This window comes from Heterodontus francisci, chromosome 46, assembly GCF_036365525.1.
Source record: "Heterodontus francisci isolate sHetFra1 chromosome 46, sHetFra1.hap1, whole genome shotgun sequence".
NCBI lineage: Eukaryota > Metazoa > Chordata > Chondrichthyes > Heterodontiformes > Heterodontidae > Heterodontus > Heterodontus francisci.
In genome coordinates this window covers 21,899,156-21,920,669 of record NC_090416.1, presented here as the reverse complement: position 1 = coordinate 21,920,669, position 21,514 = coordinate 21,899,156, and the positions used below count along the sequence as shown (strand labels likewise).

General features: G+C 48.1%; 2 protein-coding genes across 8 annotated transcripts in view; one reads left to right on the top strand and one right to left on the bottom strand.

Moving 5' to 3' along the window:
* chtopa (chromatin target of PRMT1a) overlaps positions 1 to 21,514 on the top strand; it is a 105,838-nt gene that overhangs the window by 10,272 nt on the left and 74,052 nt on the right. The window lies entirely within an intron of this gene.
* Positions 1 to 21,514, bottom strand: part of LOC137356929 (SNARE-associated protein Snapin-like) — a 41,602-nt gene that overhangs the window by 18,834 nt on the left and 1,254 nt on the right. For 3 of the 7 annotated variants that reach the window (XM_068022789.1, XM_068022782.1, XM_068022783.1), the window contains exons 2-11: positions 17,962 to 18,009; positions 15,856 to 15,962; positions 9,904 to 10,095; positions 7,830 to 7,976; positions 7,504 to 7,637; positions 5,053 to 5,225; positions 4,058 to 4,295; positions 3,359 to 3,583; positions 2,771 to 2,934; positions 2,076 to 2,192 (exon numbers count right to left, since the gene is read on the bottom strand). In XM_068022789.1, the coding sequence (XP_067878890.1) occupies positions 2,076 to 2,192; positions 2,771 to 2,934; positions 3,359 to 3,583; positions 4,058 to 4,295; positions 5,053 to 5,225; positions 7,504 to 7,637; positions 7,830 to 7,976; positions 9,904 to 10,095; positions 15,856 to 15,916 (1,451 nt within the window). In that variant the 5' untranslated portion in view covers positions 15,917 to 15,962; positions 17,962 to 18,009. Of the gene's footprint in view, positions 1 to 2,075; positions 2,193 to 2,770; positions 2,935 to 3,358; positions 3,584 to 4,057; positions 4,296 to 5,052; positions 5,226 to 7,503; positions 7,638 to 7,829; positions 7,977 to 9,903; positions 10,096 to 15,855; positions 15,963 to 17,869; positions 18,014 to 21,514 lie in introns of all 7 variants that reach the window. The other 4 variants (XM_068022784.1, XM_068022787.1, XM_068022788.1 and 1 more) reach the window with 4 other exon arrangements.

Below are 21,514 nucleotides of genomic sequence, written 5' to 3'. Positions count from 1 at the left end.
GTGATTATGTCATCAGGTTTAGATTGGTAATGGAGAAGAGCAAGGAATAATCTCAGGTAGAACTTCCACATTGGAAGAGGGCTCATTTCAATGGGATGGGAGGGGATCTAGCCAGGGTAAAAAGACTGATAGGGAAAACTATAATGGAACAATGGTGATCCTGAAAGCAGGAGATGTTTCAGGTACAGGCTAGGTACATTCCAACAAGGGCGTAAGGTAAGAGAACTAAAACCAGGGCTCCTTGGATGACGAGGGAGATGAAGAATATGAATAAACAAAAAGAGGGTGTATGATGCATATCAGGTGAATTATACAAGCACAGACCAGGCCAAATACAGTAAATTGAGAGGGGAAGTGAAGAGGAAAATACGACTAGTAAAGAGAGAATATGAAAATAGAATGCATTTAACATAAAAAGGAACCTAAAAATCTTCTACCGGCATGTAAATATTGAGCAGCTTGGATCCTATTAAAGGACAGGGAGGGTGATATATGCTTAGAGCATAGGCCAAGGCTAGAACACTTAATCAGTACTTCGTATGGGTGTTTACTAAGGAAGAGGATGCTGGCAAAATATTTGAGCAGAAATGATGCAGGTAATGGATGGGGTGAAATTTTTTTATTCTTTCATGTGATGTGAGCATTGCTGGAAAGGTCAGCATTTGTTGCCCATTCTTAATTGCCCTCGAGATGGTGGTAGTGAGCTGTGGCCTTGAACCACTGCAGTCCATGTGGTGTAGGTTCACCACCAGTGCTATTAGGAAGGAAGTTCCAGGTTTCAAACCCAGTAACAGTGAAGGAACAGAGTTAGAGTTCAAAATCAGGATGCTGTATGGCTTGGCAGAGAACTTGCAGGTGGTGGTGTTCTCAATTGATAGGCAGGATGTACTGGAAAGGCTGGTTGAGCTTTTAGTTGTTATGTCAGGTCTGGATGACATGCATCCCAGGTTGCTAAAGGAAGTGCGAGTGGAGATCGTGGAAGGGCTTGTCATAATCTGCCAATCTTCCCTGAATACGGCGGAGGTGCCAGAGGATTGGAGAGTGGCAAAAGTGACACGCTTATTCAAGAAAGGGTGTAAGGACAGTCCTCGTAACTACAGGCCAATTAGTTTAACATCAGTGGTGGGTAAGGTTTTAGAAACAATAATCAGGAAAAAAAAAATCAACAGGCACTTGGAGAGGTTTGAGTTAATTAAGGATAGCCAGCATAGATTTGTAAAAGGCAGATCATGCTTGACGAATCTCTGTTACTGCATCAAAAAATGTAATTAGACGTTTGACAAAGTACACAAAAGGCTAGTTAACAAAATTGAGGCTCCTGGATCAGCTCAATTGGATAAAAAATCGGCTTAAGGACAGAAAGCAGCGAGTGGTGGTAAATGAAAGCAAAGCACCGCAGATGCTGGAAATCTGAAATAAAAACAGAAGGTGTTGGAAATACTCAGCAGGTCAGGCAGCATCTGTGTTATCAGAAGCTGAGTTCACATTTCAGCTCTGTGACCCTTCATCAGAACTGGCAAAGGTTAGAAATGTAATCAGTGCTGAGCAACTAAAGTGGGTGGGAAAGAGAACAAAAGGGAAGGTGTGTGATAGGACAGAGGTCTATGAGGGATTTTAGCTACAAGGTTAGAGAAGCTGGGGTTGTTCTCCTTGGAGCAAAGGAGATTGAACGGAGATTTGATAGAGGTGTACAAGATTGACAGGTTTAGATGAAGTAGACAAAGAAAAGCTGTTCCCATTAACTGATGTTACAATGATGAGGGGACACAGATTTAAGGTTTTGGGCAAGAGATGCAGTGGGGGAGATGAGATAGAGAACTATTTTATGCAGCTAGCGGGAATGACCTGGAACTCACTGCCTATGAGGATGCTGGAAGTGAAGATGATGAATGATTTCAAAAGGAAATTGGATGGGCACTTAAATAAACTTTCAGGGCTCCGGGGATAGAGCAGCAGAATTGGACTGACTGGATTGCTCGACAGAGAGCCAGCAATGACTTGATGGGCCGAATGACCGCCTTCTGTGTCATAATGACTGAGAGTTGGAATTTTCCATTTTAAGAGCTGGGTCTCACCAGTTCAGTACATTGATGACTGCAGTCCCATCTGGACGGAGGAAAGCCACAGTTTCCAGCTCAGTAGCAGCACTGGGATCAAGTCCGACACGCAGAGAGCCCTCAGGAACAAACTTACTGCAGAGAAAGGAAAATGTTCAAACAGAGTAAAGATCTTTCAACCCCTGCAAAAATCTTGCTTGGCACCCAGTCAGGGAGAACGAGGTGAAGCCATACTCAGTCATTGCTCTTGTTGACTTGGTTTCCAACACCTGCTAGAAAAGCAGATGGCAAGTTTTCTTCCACAAGCCTGCCTAGGTGTGACTGAATGAGACAGACAATTTGGCCACATGCTGTGAGATGGACAGGAGGACCCAGCACTCTGTGCGTATCCCAGGACACTGAACACTCAGCAAGACAAAGGGAAGCCAGAAGTGACAAAACAAGACAGGGTTCTTATCCTTAAAGCAAGTATCTGGCAGCTTACTGTCTACCCTGCCTGGGAGCAACAAGTCAATGCTGCAGTTTTCCTGTGGGCATGATGTTGCAAATGGAATAAAGTCCCGTCATACTGAACTGTACTTGAACAAAAGTAACAGCAGGGAACTTTTACCTGGTTTTATTTGATACCCAATATGTCTAATATTTGGTGTCTGCAACTGTGGAAACATCGCATATTGCAGAATTATACCATGTGTAAGACAAACAGCTCTTACCTGAAGTGAGCCATGTGGTAGAACATGGGCTGTTTATAGAAGGTGTCGTGACTACTGTCCACAATGACTGGACTGTCTGCAAAGTTTCCCACCCAGTTGGGACCACCTTGCAAGTTCAAGGCGATGTTCCAGTCTGTCCAACCGGCTACAAAATAATTCAGATTCTGGAATGTGTGTCAAACAACGAAGATTAGCATTTCACACCATGGTCCACTTCCCTCCTTAGTATTCCCCAGAACCAGCTTTACTCTGTCAAATCCACTTAGCCATCTCCATACAGCGACTCTGGCTAAACATCAAAAAGGAGCCACTGAGATTTTGCTCTCCTTTGGCGGCTGGTGTTGAGGCCAGTTGAGGCAGCCTCTGCAAATGCCACTGTTAACCAGGCATCCGGAGGAGAGGAGCTAAGCGGTAATACTTAATTTTTTTCCCCCTTGAAATAGCACACCGATATCAGAAATCAAATACAAAACTAATTGTGGGACATAATACTAGAATCCCACCATTGCTGTCTGGGGGCTCTGCGCGGTGGGGCTCGGATTCTAACTTACCTCCATTCAGTCGCACTGGCCCCCTCAGTTCACTCACCTGAATGATGTCGAAGCTGTACGTGGCACCTCGTTCCCAACTGCCCAGTTTGACTGTGTGTTCCCACGGCATGTATCCGGTGCAGGCCTCTGAGGAAAACAGGTAATATTCCGGGAAAAGATAGTGTGTGCGACCCAGAGTTTTATCAGCTGGCGCCAGAAAATCGAGATACCAATGCACTGCGATGCCGTGCACGTACTGAGCAACATGCACATCACCCAGGACCTGATAGAATAAAGGAAAAGATGTTTTAGTGCCAGCATTGTTGATCCTTGGCCATATCGAACCCTCCTCCTCCCACTCTCTTTCCAGGTGTTGCTTCAAAGGTGGTTTTCGTTTCACTGGAAACATAGAAAATAGGAGCAGGATTAGGCCTTTCAGCCCTTCGAGCCTGCTCCGCCATTCATTATGATCATGGCTGATCATCCAACTCAGTAGCCTGTTCCCACTTTCGCCCCATACCCATTGATCCCTTTAGACCCAAGAGCTTTATCTAACTCCTTCTTGAAAATATACAATGGTTACAGAACTGGGAGATTTTGCTGAGGAATTTCAGCACTTGCTGATACAGACAAGAGAGAAGTATACTTCACACTAAATGCCATATCATTCTTTTTCAGATTATCAATACAAAGGCTGATTTTAGACCCAATTAAACCTAGCTGTCATTTCTGAGACTTATTCTCAAATTATGCTCACCACTTTTGCCCAGTATGGCAACAAGAGTCTCTGGTCATCTAGGATCATGAGCTGCACGTCCCGGTGAGCACTGTTGTGTAACGCAGGCCCGAGATCAAGCACAATGAAGTCTCGCTGCATCTCCGCTGTGAATCCCGTGCACTGGAAGCTGTAGTTAGTTATCAGCCCTGTCGTGGGCTCATTCTGTGCTGTCACTGCCCAAAAGGTCAGGTTGTGTTTTGCATATTCATCTAGAAACCTTTGAGGGGGAAATTTGACTGTGAAACACTGTAACAAGACTGATGGGAAATGGACAATAAAATAAATTAGTCATTAGTTTAATTCTTCTTCAAGATAAGCCGTAACCTAAATTGTCCTCTTTATTTTTCTTGGGATAATTCAAATCCAGCAGCTGAGATTAGGCCCCTGCATGGGGAGAATCTACTATGTGCGATGTGTGGAGTTCTTGGGTCATTGGCATGTGGAGGAGAAATTATGGGGAGAACAGGTTGGAAAATTTCATCCCCGACAAATGAAACTGCCTTGTGGAGATTTACAAAGGGTGAGACCACACAGGAAGAAAGTGAGAATACAGAGAGTTATGCTCAAACAGTCATTCTATATGTTACCATTCACTGAGAAATGGGTGAATTTTCATCAATTCATTTCCTGTCTATAATTCATTAATAAAGATATTTACAATCTGTGGCAAGAACAGATCAGAGGTAGAAACAGGAGCAGAAAAAATTGTGTTTGACTTTTTGACCTGCATGTGGTCCAAATTCAACAGATTTTAATCACAGTTAAAGAACAGGATCATACTAGGCTAAGTAATGGATACCAGTGGGTTGCCAGTTCTCATGCTGAATGATGAAGGACAGTGTCCCCATCAGGCACTGAAAAGTGCTGCTGCTCGACCATCTTCTGGCAATTCTTCACATCAGTGTCAGTTATAATTTGAAGAGGGAACATGGGGGAGGTGGAGGAGTTGCTGACCCAAGCACCTGATGCCTCACCTGATGAAGTAGTTCGCCCATGATTTGTAGTATGGTCCCCCAGGCTCTCCCTTCAAGGTCCCTTTCCCAATCGCTGAATTGCTTGTTTTCATCCAGGGTGGAGCAGTCCATGGACTTGCAAACAAGGATAAGGGGCGCCTGGTCAGTGCCTGGGCTGCCTGCACTATTGGGATCTAGTCAGGGAAAAAAATCAAATCAAAATGAGATTGGATAAAAGCCACAATGAATTGGGTAATTTTAAAGGCACCTCTTGGGATGGGAGGCAAGATGTCTATCCCTTTAAATATTTTGTAGGTTTCAATTAGATCACCTCTCATTCTTTGAAACTCTAGAGAATAAAGGCCCAGTTTCCCCAATCTCTCTTCATAGGACTGCCCTGCCATCCCGGGAACAAGGCTGGCGAACCTTTGTTGCATTCCCTCTATAACAATAATATCCTTCCTAAGATAAGGGGACCAAAACTGCACACAGTCACTCCAGGTGTGGTCTAACCAAGGTTCTATACAATTGAAGTAAGACTTCACTACTCCTGTACTCAAATCCTCTTGCTATAAAGGCTAACAGACCATTAGCCTTCCTAATTGCTTGCTGTACCTGCATATGTTAGCTTTCAGTGACTTACTGACGAGGACACCCAGGTCCCTTTGTACATCAACACTTTCTAATCTCTTACTATTTAAGAAAAACTCTGCACATCTGTTCCTCCTACCAAAGTGGATGACCTCACATTTTTCAACATTATATTCCATCTGCCACGTTCTTGCCCACTCACTAAGTCTATTCAAATCCACTTGAAGCCACTTTGCATCTTCCTCAATACACATTCCCACCTAATCTTGTGTTTTTGTGAACTTGGAAATGTTACATTTGGTCCCCACATCCAAATCATTGATATATATTGTGAACAGCTGGGGCCCATTTCTGATCCTTGCGCTACCTCACTAGTCACAGCCTGTCAATGTCAGAATGACCCGTTCATTCCTATTCTCTGTACAGCATTGGTCTCCTTGTTTAAGGAAGGATGTAAATGTATGGAAGCAGTTCAGAGAAGGTTTACTAGATTAAATCCTGGAACGGGCGAGTTGTCTTATGAAAAGGTTGGGCAGATTAGGCTTGTATCCGCTGGAGTTTAGATGAGTTTATGGGCGGCGCAGTGGTTAGCACCGCAGCCTCACAGCTCCAGGGACCCAGGTTTGATTCTGGGTACTGCCTGTGCGGAGTTTGCTAGTTCTCCCTGTGACCGCGTGGGTTTTCGCCGGGTGCTGCGGTTTCCTCCCACAGCCAAAGACATGCAGATGATGGGTAAATTGGCTATTGTAAATTACCCCTAGTGTAGGTAGGTCGTAGGGAATATGGGATTACTGTAGGGTTAGTATAAATGGGTGGTTCTTGGTCAGCACAGATTTGGTGGGCCGAAGGGCCTGTTTCAGTGCTGTATCTCTAAGAAAAGAAAAAAGGAAAAAAAAGAGTAAGAAGTGACTTGATTGAAGATCCTGAGGGGTCTTGACAGGGTGGATGTGGAAAGGATGTTTCCTCTTGTGAGAGAATCTAGAACAAGGGGTCACTGTTTAAAAATAAGGGGTCGCTCAGTTAAAACAGAGATGAGGAGAAATTTTTTTTCTGAGAGTCGTGAGTCTTTGGAATTCTCTTCCTCAAAAAGCGGTGGAAGCAGAGTCTTTAAATATTTTTAAGGCAGAGGCCAATAGGTTCTTGATAAGCAAGGGGGTGAAAGGTTATCGGGGGTAGGCGGGAATGTGGATTCGAGGTTACAATCAGATCAGCCTTGATCTTATTGAATGACGGAGGTGGCCGAGTGGCCAACTCCTGCTCTTAATTCGTATGTTCTTGTGGGGGGGGGGGGGGGGGGGGAACTAGAACTAGGGGATACAGTTTAATAAGAGGTCTCCCTCTAAAGATGGAGATTAGGAGGAATTTTTTTTCTCTGAGGGTTGTTAGTCTGTTAAATACTCTTCCCCAGAAAGCAGTGGAGCTGGGTCACTGAATTTATTCAAGGCCAAGTTACAGATTTTTGATAGACGAGGGTGCCAAGGGTTATGGGGAAAGTGGAATTGACACCTCAACCAGATCTTATTGAATGGTGGAGCAAGCTCAAAAGGCCGAACGGCTTATTCCTGCTTCTAAGTTCTATGTTCCAATAAGCGAGCGGATGCGGTTGAGTGGGGATTCATGCCGAGGAACTGTTCTCTGACCTTTCTTAGGTACTTGCTGTTGGGTCATGTGCCCAACCTGGCAGCTTTGTAACACAAGGTGTGGAGAGAAATACAGACAGGAGAGGATTTCCTGGGATTTGGCTCTTGGTAGAATCAGTCACACCTTCTAGGACCACAAACAGGTCAGAAACTCACTGACTGCCCCTCCCTACTCTCAGTGTCAAACTTGGTCTCGTTGCATTTCTCCATTTACATCTCTAAAGGTGATGAAGCATTTCACCTTCATTTTGGTGTCTTCCATTGTCAAACTGAAGTGTTGCAGATCCAAGTCTCCAGGATGGTCATCATAAGTGTACACATGTGTAGAAAAATCACAGCTTGCCATTGGCACACGGATAATATTGTACTCAATTCCTGCATTTGGGAAAATTGGAAAGATTAAAAATGTCTGTTTCCAGACTGGAACTTTCTTGTATTGTAGAGAAAATAGCCAACACTAGGGCAAAGCATGAGGAGGGATGAGCACTGAGCATATAACCATGCAATTGCATGATGATTCTGGTTGCATTGTAACATGCTGCAATTTTAATTTTGTTTCACACAAACCTTCTTCAGAGAAGTAGGATTGGAGGAGATTTTCCTGGGATCCGGCAGAAAGAGACAGAATGTTAATAGCTGCAGCATCAGTTACTGCACCGCCAAATCCTTTAATCTGCTGGTATTTCTTCTTCACATCAAAGGTCAGCTGCAGATCTAGGGAAATAGGTCATCATTAAAGAAACAGGAAATATGGAGCTGGATTTAAAAGGAAAACTCAGCAATCTTCAACTCTTTGTCATTGATTCACATAAAGCCAGAATCAGAATTAAATGGTGTAGGAAGGTGTCCAAGACTGGAAGAGGATGCAGAGACCTGACCCTTTAAAGGAATTTGAAAACCAAGATGAATTTAAATTCAATGTGTTGGGGGATAGGGAGCCAATGTAGGTTGACAAGGATAAGGGTGATGGGTGAGTGGGGTAGGTACCTGTAGCAGAGTTTTGGATGAGCTGAAGTTTATGAAGGAGGAGGGTGGGAGGGCAGCCAAGATTACTGGAGTAGTGAAATCTGCAGGTGACAAATCTAAGAATGAGGGTTTCAGCAGCAGATTAGTTGAGGCAGAGTCAGGGTCAGGAAATATTAGAGGTGGAGTAGATGGTCTTGGTGATGGAGAGGAGATGGGCCTCAGAAGCTCAGCTCAACTAGGTCACCAAGGCTGCAGACAGTCTGGTTCAGTCTGAGACTATGGGCAGGGAGAGGGATGAAGTTGGTGGCAAGGGAACAGAGTTTGAAGTGGTTGCTGAAGAGAATGGCTTCAATCTTCTCTGATTCACTGAAGGAAGTTGTGGCTCATCCAATACCGGATGTCGAACAAGCAATCTGACTAATCAGAGAGAGTGGAAGGGTTGAGAGAGGTGGCACTGAGGTACAGCTGAGTAATGTCAGTGTACATGTGGAACTTGATGTTGTCTTTGGATTATGTAACTAACCGTCAGCATATAGATGAGAAACAGGAAGGGGGGGGGGGGGGGCAAAGATAATTCCCTGGGGAATTCTGGAAGTAACATTGCAAGGACAGGAAGAGAAGCCATTACAGGAGATCCTCTGGCTATAATCAGACAGGAGTCTGGAATCAAGCTCAGGCAACAACAGGTTGCTTTTTCTATGGTGTTTTTAAAATAGTTAAAATGTCTCACAGTACTTCACAGGAGTGTTATCAATCAAAATCGGGAGATAGTGCAGGTGACCAAAAGTTTGGTCAAAGAGCATAAGAAATAGGAGCAAGAGTAGATGAGATAGCCCCTCGAGTCTGCTCCGCTATTCAATGAGATCATGGTTGATCTGTCTCAACTCCACTTTCCCACCCACTCCCCATATCCCTTGGTAGGTTTTAAGGAGCATTTTAAAAGGAGGAGAGAGAGGTGGAGAGGTTTAGGAAGAGAATTCCAGAGCTGAGGGCCCAGGCAGCTGAAGGCACAGCTGCCAATGATGGAGCGATGGAAATCGGGGGATGCGCAAGAGGCCAGAATTGGAGGAGCGCAGAGATCTCAGAAGGTTGGAGGGCTGGAGGAGATACAGAGATAGGGTGAGGCAAGGCACTGGAGGGATTTGAAAACAAGAGTGAGAATTTTAAAATCAAGATGTTTCCAGATTGGGAGCCAATGCAGATCAGTAAAGGGGTGGGGGGGGGGGACGGAACGGAATGGGCATAATGGATGAATGGGACTTGGGATGAGTTGGGATATGGGCAGCAGAGTTTTGGATGAGCTCAGGTTTATGGAGGGTGAAAGGTGGGAGGCTGGCTAGGAGAGTGTTGTAAGTCCGGAGATAACAGACATGGGTGAAGGTTTCAGCAGCAGATGGGTGGAGTCAGATGATTTTACAGAAGTGGAACTCTCATTGAGTTGGACAACAGAAGAGAGGCTTTGAGAGAGAATGGCGTGATCGACCTAGTTAAAGGCTGCAGAAGGATTGTGCACCATGGTCACTTAGTTTTGTGAATTGAATAAAGATGTACATGAATGCAATTGTTAAACAAGAATGTCTGAATATGTTTCTCTTGAGCAAGTCATTGCTTGAGATTGTGACCTTTGACCAAAGCTTAGCGAGTGCACCTGGGAGAAGCAGCAATGCAGCATTACCTGGGTGTTTGGCATCAGTCAGGATTTCCCCCGTCCTGCTCTCAAGCCTTTTACCAGCTCTGTTGGTTTCATACAAAAGGTAATGGCCCTTCTCTGGTAAAACCAGTGGGTCCATCGTGTCACAGTATGTTGCATTGCACACACAAACCACCGAGGTCCCCCCAAAACTCTTGGCAGCACATGGTTTACCAGCTAAAAATGCAAGAGAAAAACAAACTGTTACAGCAGTTTTTTATCCCTTTTTCTCACCTCCTCTACCCTCATGAAGGGGCTAAGTCTTACTGGAGTACAGTTCTGGACACTAGTTGCCTTCTGGTACATGGCTCAAATGGCAGTTTTTCATGTGAATTAACAGGCTTTGCACTTGAGGGAATCACAGTACAGCTTGAGGTTTATATGTTTCAGCCACTCCTGGCTGGCCTCCCACACTCTACCCTCTAAACTTGAGGTCATCTGTAGTGTACTGTTCATTTGGGGCCACTGTACATGCTCAGTGTAGCATGTGCAATATTCCCCTAGAGGGAGTTAATAATAAAGGTTCAGTTTACAGCAGCAATCCACAAGGTAGTGCTACGTGTTTTTTCTAGAGATTTACAATAGCACATCTACAATATGAGATGTTAGTCATCCAAAACTCTGCTGCCTGTGTCCTAACTCGCACCAAGTCCCATTCACCTCCTACCCCTGTGCTCGCTGGCCTACACTGGCTCCTCGTCAAGCAATGCATCAATTTTCAAAACCCTCCATGGCCTCACCCCTCCCTATCTCTGTAATCTCCTTCAGCTGCACAACCCTCAGATCTCTGCGCTCATTTAATTCTAGGATCCCTGATTTTATTTGCCCCACCATTGACAACTGTGCCTTCAGCAGCCTGGGCCCTAAGCTCTGGAATTCCCTTCCTAAACCTCTCCACTTCTCTCTCTTTTAAGACGCTCCTTAAAACCTACCTCTTTGACCATCTTTTGGCCATTTGTCCTAAAATCACCTCATGTGGCTTGGTGTCTAATTATGCTCTTTTAAAAAATTCTTTCATGGGATGTGAGCATCGCTTGCAAGGCCAACATTTATTGGCCATCGCAAATTGCTCGAGGTGGTGATGGTAAGCTGCCTTCTTGAACCGCTGCAGTCCCTGTGGAGTAGGTACACCCACAGTGCTGTTAGGAAGGGAGTTCCAGGATTTTGACTCGGCGACAATGAAGGAACGGTGATATATTTCCAAGTCAGGATGGTGTGTGGCTTGGAGGGGAACTTGCAGGTGGTGGTGTTCCCATGTATTTGCTGCCCATATGCTCTGAACTGTGTCCAATTCTGGGCACCACACTTGATGGATGCAAAAGCAATAAAAAGGATACAGAAAAGATTCATGAGAATGGTTCCAGGGATGAGAATCTTCAGTTATGTGGATAGACTGGAGAAGTTGGGACTGTTCTCCTTGGAGGAGATGTTGAGAGGAGATTTGATAAAGGTGTTCAAAATGGTGAGGGGTCTGGACAGAGTAGATGGGGAGAAACTGTTCCCATTGGCAGAAGGGTTGAGATCCAGAGGATTGGCAAAAGAAGCAACATTGACCTGAGGAAAATCTTTTTTATGCAGCGAGTGATTAGGACCTATAATGTCCTGCTTGAGTGTGTAGTGGAGGCAGATTCAATCATGGTTTCAAAGGGGAACTGGATAATTACCCGAAGAGAGAAAATTTGCAGGGCTACGGGGAAAAGGTGTGGGAGTGGGACTGGGTGAGTTGCTCTTGCAGGGACAACTCAAATGGCCTCCTTCTGTGCTGTAACCATTCTATGATCCTAAGGCACAAATCAGGAGTGTGAGGTAATACACTGCACTTGCCTGGACGAGTGCAGTACTATTAGGGAAGACACTGCAGTGCTGGAAAGGGAAGGTGTCCTTGAAGGGCAAGGACAGAATCCATTTGGTTAGAGTTCAGAAACAAAACGGGTATGATCGCTGTACTCAGGATATTCTGTAGGCCTCTGAATAGTGAGAGAGAGAGAGAGATAGGGGAGCAAATCTGCAGGGAAATCACAGAGATGTGCAAGAACTATAGAGTGTTGATACTGGCAGACTTCAATTACCCAAATATTGATTGGGATAATTCTAGAGTAAGGGGAAAGGAGGGACAGGAATTTCTGAAATGTTTTCAGGAGAACTTCTTTGATCAATATGTTCTCAGCACGTACATAGTAAGTGGGTAGTAAGAGGTGGAGTGGAACCTATTAGGGGTAAAGAGGGTAATATATGCTTCGAGGCACAGGGCAAGGCATTTATTACATATTACATATTCTGTCATGTAGCTAAGAATCTTATAAGGAAGGCATTGGCTGGCCAGCTGAGTGCAAAAGCTGTAGAATTACTTCAGAGTTTGGTCAAAAGGGTAGGTTTTAAGGAATCACTTATGTTATGAAGAGGCTTCCATTCTTTAATGTTTTTTGAGGACTTGTGTGTAAAAGTCTGTGGAGGAGATACTGGACGTTTTTTTTAAAAAAGGATCAGTGAAAGGACTCTTAGGACTTTGTTTAAAAACAAACGCTGGAAGTCACATGCTGTAAGCTAAGTAAACAGCAGGAGCCGTGCTGACTACGGCATCTGCAGAAATTTGCTTTTATTTTAGAAAAGCCTTTGGGTGAATTCAAGGTTCGAGAGACAAAAATCTGTACCCACCAGAGTTTCTACACAGTCTAACTCCAGTGGGCATGCCAAGGAAGCAGTTATAATGTTGCTTCGAAACTTGAATCCTAAACAAGGACTTTGTAATGGAACAAGATTGGTAGTTAGGAAGCTGTTTTCTTCAATGATTGATGCTGAAATTATAACAGGCAGTTTTCAAGGAAATAGTGTTTATTCCTCAAATTGTATTGAGCTTGTCAGATGTAAATTTGCCTTTTCAACTCAGGAGAAAACGGTTCCCAATTAAACTTTCATATTCTATGACTATAAACAGGTCACAAGGCCAGACACTTGACAAAATTGGTATTTTTTATTCCTCGGCCTGTTTTAACACGTGGGCAGCTTTACGTAGCTTTTTCCAGAGTGAGACGTTTTGATTCTGTTAATGTCTTTAGTGAAACAATAACTAGAAATCCTACATTTAAAGAAGTACTGCTTCAATAAAGATACTAATTTACTGCAAATGTTTTTTGGGTCTAGGGTAGTTATTAAACAAAACAAGAAAATTTCCTCTCCCATCCTGTCAGTTATATCTAAACTATCATTTAATAAGTTACAATTTTGTTAAATGTTTGCCATATGATCTTTCAAGTATGGGTGTGAAACACAATCACATTCAGCCTGCAAAACTACAGGGATCCAGCAAGTCTGTAATTCCCAATGGTGCCAAGACTCCTGCGTAGAAGAGCCCTCCACTGAGGCCCTTTGTCTCCACCAGACCATGGACTGGAAGGTGGGGGTGGCGGGGTTGCCCAGACCACAGGCTGGAATGCTGGCGGTGGGTGTCTGGACTGTGGGCTGAAAGGCTAGGAGCGAGAGTCTGGATCACGGGCTGGAAGGCCGGGTTCGGGTGCCCAGACTGAGGGCTGGAACGGCATCCGGACCATGAGCCAGAACGCCGGGGTGGGACAGGGGTGCACGTCTGGACTTCGAGCTGGATCGCTGGGGGGAGGCGGTGGGTGTCTGGACAGCAGGGTGGATGGGCGACAAGGGTGAGGTAATGGAGAGTATGCAGGAGTAGCTGGTACAGTAAATCCGTCCATGTAGAGTGGAATGATAGGGTGGGCGTTTCTGAGAGATGGCTCACATTGGTGAGGAGTGGTGGTGCGATGGGCCAGCTCCCGAGTCAGGTTTGGCGCTGTCGAGAAATTCTATCCTATAAATACAGCAGAATATAGATAGATTGGAGAGTTGGGCAGAGAAATGGCAGATGGAGTTCAATCAGGGCAAATGCGAGGTGATGCATTTTGGAAGATCCAATTCAAGAGTGAACTATACAGTAAATGGAAAAGTCCTGGGGAAAATTGATGTCCAGAGAGATTTGGGTGTTCAGGTCCACTGTTCCCTGAAGGTGGCAACGCAGGTAAATAGAGTGGTCAAGAAGGCATACGGCATGCTTTCCTTCATCGGACGGGGCATTGAGTACAAGAGTTGGCAGGTCATGTTACAGTTGTATAGGACTTTGGTTCGGCCACATTTGGAATACTGCGTACAGTTCTGGTCGCCACATTATCAAAAGGATGTGGATGCTTTGGAGAGGGTGCAGAGGAGGTTCACCAGGATGTTGCCTGGTATGGAGGGCGCTAGCTATGAAGAGAGGTTGAGTAGATTAGGATTATTTTCATTAGAAAGACGGAGGTTGAGGGGGGACCTGATTGAGGTGTACAAAATCATGAGAGGTATAGACAGGGTGGATAGCAAGAAGCTTTTTCCCAGAGTGGGGGATTCAATTACTAGAGGACACGAGTTCAAAGTGAAAGGGGAAAAGTTTAGGGGGGATATGCGTGGAAAGTTCTTTACGCAGAGGGTGGTGGGCACCTGGAACGCATTGCCAGCGGAGGTGGTAGATGCGGGCACGATGGAGTCTTTTAAGATGTATCTGGACAGATACATGAATGGGCAGGAAGAAAAGAGATACAGAAGCTTAGAAAATAGGCGACATGTTTAGAGAGAGGATCTGGATCGGCGCAGGCTTGGAGGGCCGAAGGGCCTGTTCCTGTGCTGTAATTATCTTTGTTCATAAAGGTGGCGGGGCGGGAGTGGTGGTCAGCTTGGATGGGACTGCTCCACAAGCCTCGAGCCTCCTCGACACAGTGCAATTTTTAGTGCCTGGATGGCTTTGGCTGCAGGCTGGACATCACGTCAATCAGGATATCTGGGTCAATATCTTTGCTGACCTCCCAACACGATCGATGTCAATCTGCAGTCAAAACCAACTGAGAACCTGGAATTCCAGAAGGAACCTAACTGAACAACAGTCTGAAAGTTCTGTGCAATCAGGGCATTGACCATATGAATATACGAATTAGGAGCAGGAATAGGCAACTCGGCCCCTCGACCCTGCTCAGCTATTCAACAAGATCATGGCTGATCTGATTGTAACCTCAACTCCACATTCCTGCCTACCCCCAATAACTTTTCACCCACTTGCTCATCAAGAATCTATTTAGCTCTGCTTAAAAATATTTAAAGACTGTTTCCAATACCTTTTGAGGAAGAGAATTCCAAAGACTCACGACCCTCAGAGAAAAAATTTCTCCTCATCTGTCTTAAATGGACGACCCTTTATTTTTCAAGTGACTTCTAGTTCTAGATTCTCCCACAAGGGGAAACATCCTTTCCACATCCACCCTGTCAAGACCCCTCGGGATCACATATGTTTCAATCAAGTCGCCTTTTACTCTTCTAAATTCCAGCAGATACAAGCCTAGCCTGTCCAACCTTTCCTTGTAAGACAACTCGCCCATTCCAGATATTAGTCTAGTAAACCTTCTCTGTACGGCCTCCCACGCATTTACATCCTTCCTTAAATAAGGAGACCAGTACTGTACACAGTACTCCAGATGTGGTCTCACCAATGCCCTGGATAGCTGAAGCATAACCTCCCTACTTTTGTATTCAATTCCCCTCATGGTAAATGATAACATTCCATTAGCTTTCCTAATTATGTGCTGTACCTGCACACTAACCTTTTGCGATTTATGCACGAGGACACCCAGATCCCTCTGCATATCAGAGCTCTGCAATCTCTCACCATTTAGATAAGATGCTTTTTTTATTCTTCCTGCTAAAATGGACAATTTCACATTTTCTCGCATTATACTCCCATTTGCCAGATTTTTGCCCATTCACTAAACCTATCTATATCCCTTTGAAATCTCATGTCCTCTTCACAACTTAATTTCCTACCTATCTTTGTGTCATCAGCAATTTAGCACATCCACACAAGTCTGTGAAATGTGGATGTCATCCCCATTTAAAATGATAATTCTTTACCTGTGACTGGAAGGACTGTCCAGAGAGGCAGAAAAAAAAGCAAGAACCACAAACTTGACATCCTAGAGAAGGAAACTGCTGCAGCTTCTCCAGCACCACACTGTGCCCTTAACAGAAAATGATAGGGCAAAACATCAGCAAACAAAAATAAAATCCTAGAACAGTTAATAACATTACAAATACTGGAGTAGATTTACACCTGTTCTTGCAGGCATAAGGAATTGCCTGCAGGAAGGAACATTGGACCATGTACACATTCCTTTCATTCATTTCTAGTGTCAGTTTTGATTCAGTGGTAGTGTCATTGCTCACGTCAGAGGTCGTAGGTTCAAAACCTACTCCAAAGACTTGAGGAAAATATTCCAAGTTGACGCTCAGTGCAGTATCGAGGCAGTGCTGCACTGTCAGAGAGGTAGAACTGAGTGAGCACCGCTGGAAGTGCTATTTTTCAGGTGAGACGTTAAACCAAGGCCCTGTCTATTCTGAAATGAGAGCAGAAAGTGTTGGAAATATTCAGCAGGTCTGTGTAGAGAGAAACAGAATTAATGTTTCAGGTCTATTACCCTTCATCAGAACAGCCCTGTCTAGCCTCTCAGGTGGATAAAAGACCCTATGGCAGTATTTTGAAGAAAAGCTGGAGAATTATCCCCAATTTCTTGGCCAATATTTATTTCTCAATCAACATCACAAAAACAGTGTTACGACCAGGTGAGAAATGTGTCTGGGGGTCTTTCACTGTTTCTACCTGGTCTTATTGTAACAGGGTTTAATTTTAAACACACTGTGTTTTGAGCTCCCCCTTTGTGAATCCTTGTGCTCAACTTTCCAATTATAAGGCAAAGAAATGAGCACAAACAGGCTTTCTTTGGTTTAAAGAAAGATGAAATTTATTAAATCTTAAACTTAAACTCTAATACGGTGAACGGCTATGGATATATGACGCGCCCACGCTAGCATGCACACGTGATACACCCATGCAAATAGGGACAGAAAAGAGCAGAAAATAAGATAAATAGAACAGTTTGGGGCACTATCTTGTTACTGTGCTTCGAACTCGCTGTAGTCCTTGATTGAAGATGTGGTCTTGCGTTTCGTTGGGGCCCAGTATTCTTCATAAACCTTGTTTACATAGAAAATTTTTCTCTCTCTGAGTTTATATATCGTCACAAGATTCAGTTCCTTGGGAAAGAGATGGAGGCAGGCAGACAGGACAGAGATCTTCTCAAAACAGGAGCACATAGCTTTGAGTTTGAATCCTTTGTTGGAAGTTCAAAGCTCATGTGACTAAAACTGGTCTGACCACTTCTTCTGTGTATTGGGGAAGCAACGACTGGGTCCCCATTTTTCCAACACTTAGTACTATGTAAATGTCCTTCCAGTCAGGGTCTTGCAATTTTAAGTTTTAATGTTCATGTGGCGAAATCATGTGCCTCAGTCTTGGCAGGTGGGAGGTTTGCCTGACAGATTATCTAATTATCACATTGCTGTTCTTGGGAGCTTGTTGTGCATGATTTGGCTGCTACATTTCCTAAAATACGGCAGTGACTAAACTTCAAAAGTACTGCACGGCTATAAAGGGCTTTGATACATCATGAAAGGCACTCTATAAACGCAATTTTTCTGCTTTCTTTCATGAATGCCATTCCTAAAATATCAATAAAAAATGGAAACTTTATTTAGTTAGAATGAAATCTTGGGCTTTGCACTGAATGAGGAAGGTTGGCTTTCCACTGGTGGGATCATGGCTTGAGGTCTGATGTTTGCTTTGATGCTGGTGGGACTGAATAGAAATTACATTGTTACAGATGGGGAAACCCTTTGATCCGACCTTGACAGAATTTTAGCTCACCAACTTCCTATTAGAAAGTCTAGCTGTTGGTTCAATGAGCTTAATGTTATAGCAACAATCAGCTTTCCTGCCCTTTGGCCAGTAAACTGGCGAGAACTCTCCTGACTACCTTTTACATTCAGCTGAGAGGCCTCAGTTTAATGTCTCAATGGAATCACAACATACCAATGAGCAGCAGAAGTATGCCATTAGGCCCCTCATGCCTGTTCCACTATTTAATAAGATCATGGCTGATTTGATTGTGGCCCCAACTCTACCTTCCTGTCGATCTCCAATACCCTTCGACTCCCTTGTCAATCAGGAATCTATCTGAAATAAAAGCAAAGTACGGCGGATGCTGGAAATCAGAAATAAAAACAGAAAGTGCTGGAAATACTCAGCAGGTCTGGCAGCATCTGTGAAGATAAAAGCAGCTCCCTCAACACCAACCCTCCGACAGCGCAGCGCTCCCTCATTAGTGACCCTCCGACAGTGCGGCATTCCCTCAGTACCGACCCTCCGACAGTGCGGCGCTCCCTCAGTACCGACCATCCGACAGTGCGGCGCTCCCTCAGTACCGACCCTTCGACAGTGCGGCGCTCCCTCAGTACCGACCCTACGACAGTGCGGCGCTCCCTCAGTACCGACCCTCCGACAGTGCGGCGCTCCCTCAGTACCGACCCTCCGACAGTGCGGCGCTCCCTCAGTACCGACCCTCCGACAGTGCGGCGCTCCCTCAGTACCGACCCTCCGACAGTGCGGCGCTCCCTCAGTACCGACCCTCCGACAGTGCGGCGCTCCCTCAGTACCGACCTTCCGACAGTGCGGCGCTCCCTCAGTACCGACCCTACGACAGTGCGGCGCTCCCTCAGTACCGACCCTCCGACAGTGCGGCGCTCCCTCAGTACCGACCCTCCGACAGTGCGGCGCTCCCTCAGTACCGACCCTCCGACAGTGCGGCGCTCCCTCAGTACCGACCCTCCGACAGTGCGGCGCTCCCTCAGTACCGACCCTCCGACAGTGCGGCGCTCCCTCAGTACCGACCCTCCGACAGTGCGGCGCTCCCTCAGTGCCGACCCTCCGACAGTGCGGCGCTCCCTCAGTGCCGACCCTCCGACAGTGCGGCGCTCCCTCAGTGCCGACCCTCCGACAGTGCGGCGCTCCCTCAGTGCCGACCCTCCGACAGTGCGGCGCTCCCTCAGTGCCGACCCTCCGACAGTGCGGCGCTCCCTCAGTGCCGACCCTCCGACAGTGCGGCGCTCCCTCAGTGCCGACCCTCCGACAGTGCGGCGCTCCCTCAGTGCCGACCCTCCGACAGTGCGGCGCTCCCTCAGTGCCGACCCTCCGACAGTGCGGCGCTCCCTCAGTGCCGACCCTCCGACAGTGCGGCGCTCCCTCAGTGCCGACCCTCCGACAGTGCGGCGCTCCCTCAGTGCCGACCCTCCGACAGTGCGGCGCTCCCTCAGTGCCGACCCTCCGACAGTGCGGCGCTCCCTCAGTGCCGACCCTCCGACAGTGCGGCGCTCCCTCAGTGCCGACCCTCCGACAGTGCGGCGCTCCCTCAGTGCCGACCCTCCGACAGTGCGGCGCTCCCTCAGTGCCGACCCTCCGACAGTGCGGCGCTCCCTCAGTGCCGACCCTCCGACAGTGCGGCGCTCCCTCAGTGCCGACCCTCCGACAGTGCGGCACTCCCTCAGTGCCGACCCTCCGACAGTGCGGCACTCCCTCAGTGCCGACCCTCCGACAGTGCGGCACTCCCTCAGTGCCGACCCTCCGACAGTGCGGCACTCCCTCAGTGCCGACCCTCCGACAGTGCGGCACTCCCTCAGTGCCGACCCTCCGACAGTGCGGCACTCCCTCAGTGCCGACCCTCCGACAGTGCGGCACTCCCTCAGTGCCGACCCTCCGACAGTGCGGCACTCCCTCAGTGCCGACCCTCCGACAGTGCGGCACTCCCTCAGTGCCGACCCTCCGACAGTGCGGCACTCCCTCAGTGCCGACCCTCCGACAGTGCGGCACTCCCTCAGTGCCGACCCTCCGACAGTGCGGCACTCCCTCAGTGCCGACCCTCCGACAGTGCGGCACTCCCTCAGTGCCGACCCTCCGACAGTGCGGCACTCCCTCAGTGCCGACCCTCCGACAGTGCGGCACTCCCTCAGTGCCGACCCTCCGACAGTGCGGCACTCCCTCAGTGCCGACCCTCCGACAGTGCGGCACTCCCTCAGTGCCGACCCTCCGACAGTGCGGCACTCCCTCAGTGCCGACCCTCCGACAGTGCGGCACTCCCTCAGTGCCGACCCTCCGACAGTGCGGCACTCCCTCAGTGCCGACCCTCCGACAGTGCGGCACTCCCTCAGTGCCGACCCTCCGACAGTGCGGCACTCCCTCAGTGCCGACCCTCCGACAGTGCGGCACTCCCTCAGTGCCGACCCTCCGACAGTGCGGCACTCCCTCAGTGCCGACCCTCCGACAGTGCGGCACTCCCTCAGTGCCGACCCTCCGACAGTGCGGCACTCCCTCAGTGCTGACCCTCCGACAGTGCGGCACTCCCTCAGTGCTGACCCTCCGACAGTGCGGCACTCCCTCAGTGCTGACCCTCCGACAGTGCGGCACTCCCTCAGTGCTGACCCTCCGACAGTGCGGCACTCCCTCAGTGCTGACCCTCCGACAGTGCGGCACTCCCTCAGTGCTGACCCTCCGACAGTGCGGCACTCCCTCAGTGCTGACCCTCCGACAGTGCGGCACTCCCTCAGTGCTGACCCTCCGACAGTGCGGCACTCCCTCAGTGCTGACCCTCCGACAGTGCGGCACTCCCTCAGTGCTGACCCTCCGACAGTGCGGCACTCCCTCAGTGCTGACCCTCCGACAGTGCGGCACTCCCTCAGTGCTGACCCTCCGACAGTGCGGCACTCCCTCAGTGCTGACCCTCCGACAGTGCGGCACTCCCTCAGTGCTGACCCTCCGACAGTGCGGCACTCCCTCAGTGCTGACCCTCCGACAGTGCGGCACTCCCTCAGTGCTGACCCTCCGACAGTGCGGCACTCCCTCAGTGCTGACCCTCCGACAGTGCGGCACTCCCTCAGTGCTGACCCTCCGACAGTGCGGCACTCCCTCAGTGCTGACCCTCCGACAGTGCGGCACTCCCTCAGTGCTGACCCTCCGACAGTGCGGCACTCCCTCAGTGCTGACCCTCCGACAGTGCGGCGCTCCCTCAGTGCTGACCCTCCGACAGTGCGGCGCTCCCTCAGTGCTGACCCTCCGACAGTGCGGCGCTCCCTCAGTACTGACCCTCCGACAGTGCGGCGCTCCCTCAGTACTGACCCTCCGACAGTGCGGCGCTCCCTCAGTACTGACCCTCCGACAGTGCGGCGCTCCCTCAGTACTGACCCTCCGACAGTGCGGCACTCCCTCAGTACTGACCCTCCGACAGTGCGGCACTCCCTCAGTACTGACCCTCCGACAGTGCGGCACTCCCTCAGTACTGACCCTCCGACTGTGCGGCACTCCCTCAGTGCTGACCCTCCGACAGTGCGGCACTCCCTCAGTGCTGACCCTCCGACAGTGCGGCACTCCCTCAGTACTGACCCTCCGACAGTGCGGCGCTCCCTCAGTACTGACCCTCCGACAGTGCTGCACTCCCTCAGTACTGACCCTCCGACAGTGCGGCACTCCCTCAGTACTGACCCTCCGACAGTGCGGCACTCCCTCAGTACTGACCCTCCGACAGTGCAGCACTCCCTCAGTACTGACCCTCCGACAGTGCTGCACTCCCTCAGTACTGACCCTCCGACAGTGCTGCACTCCCTCAGTACTGACCCTCCGACAGTGCAG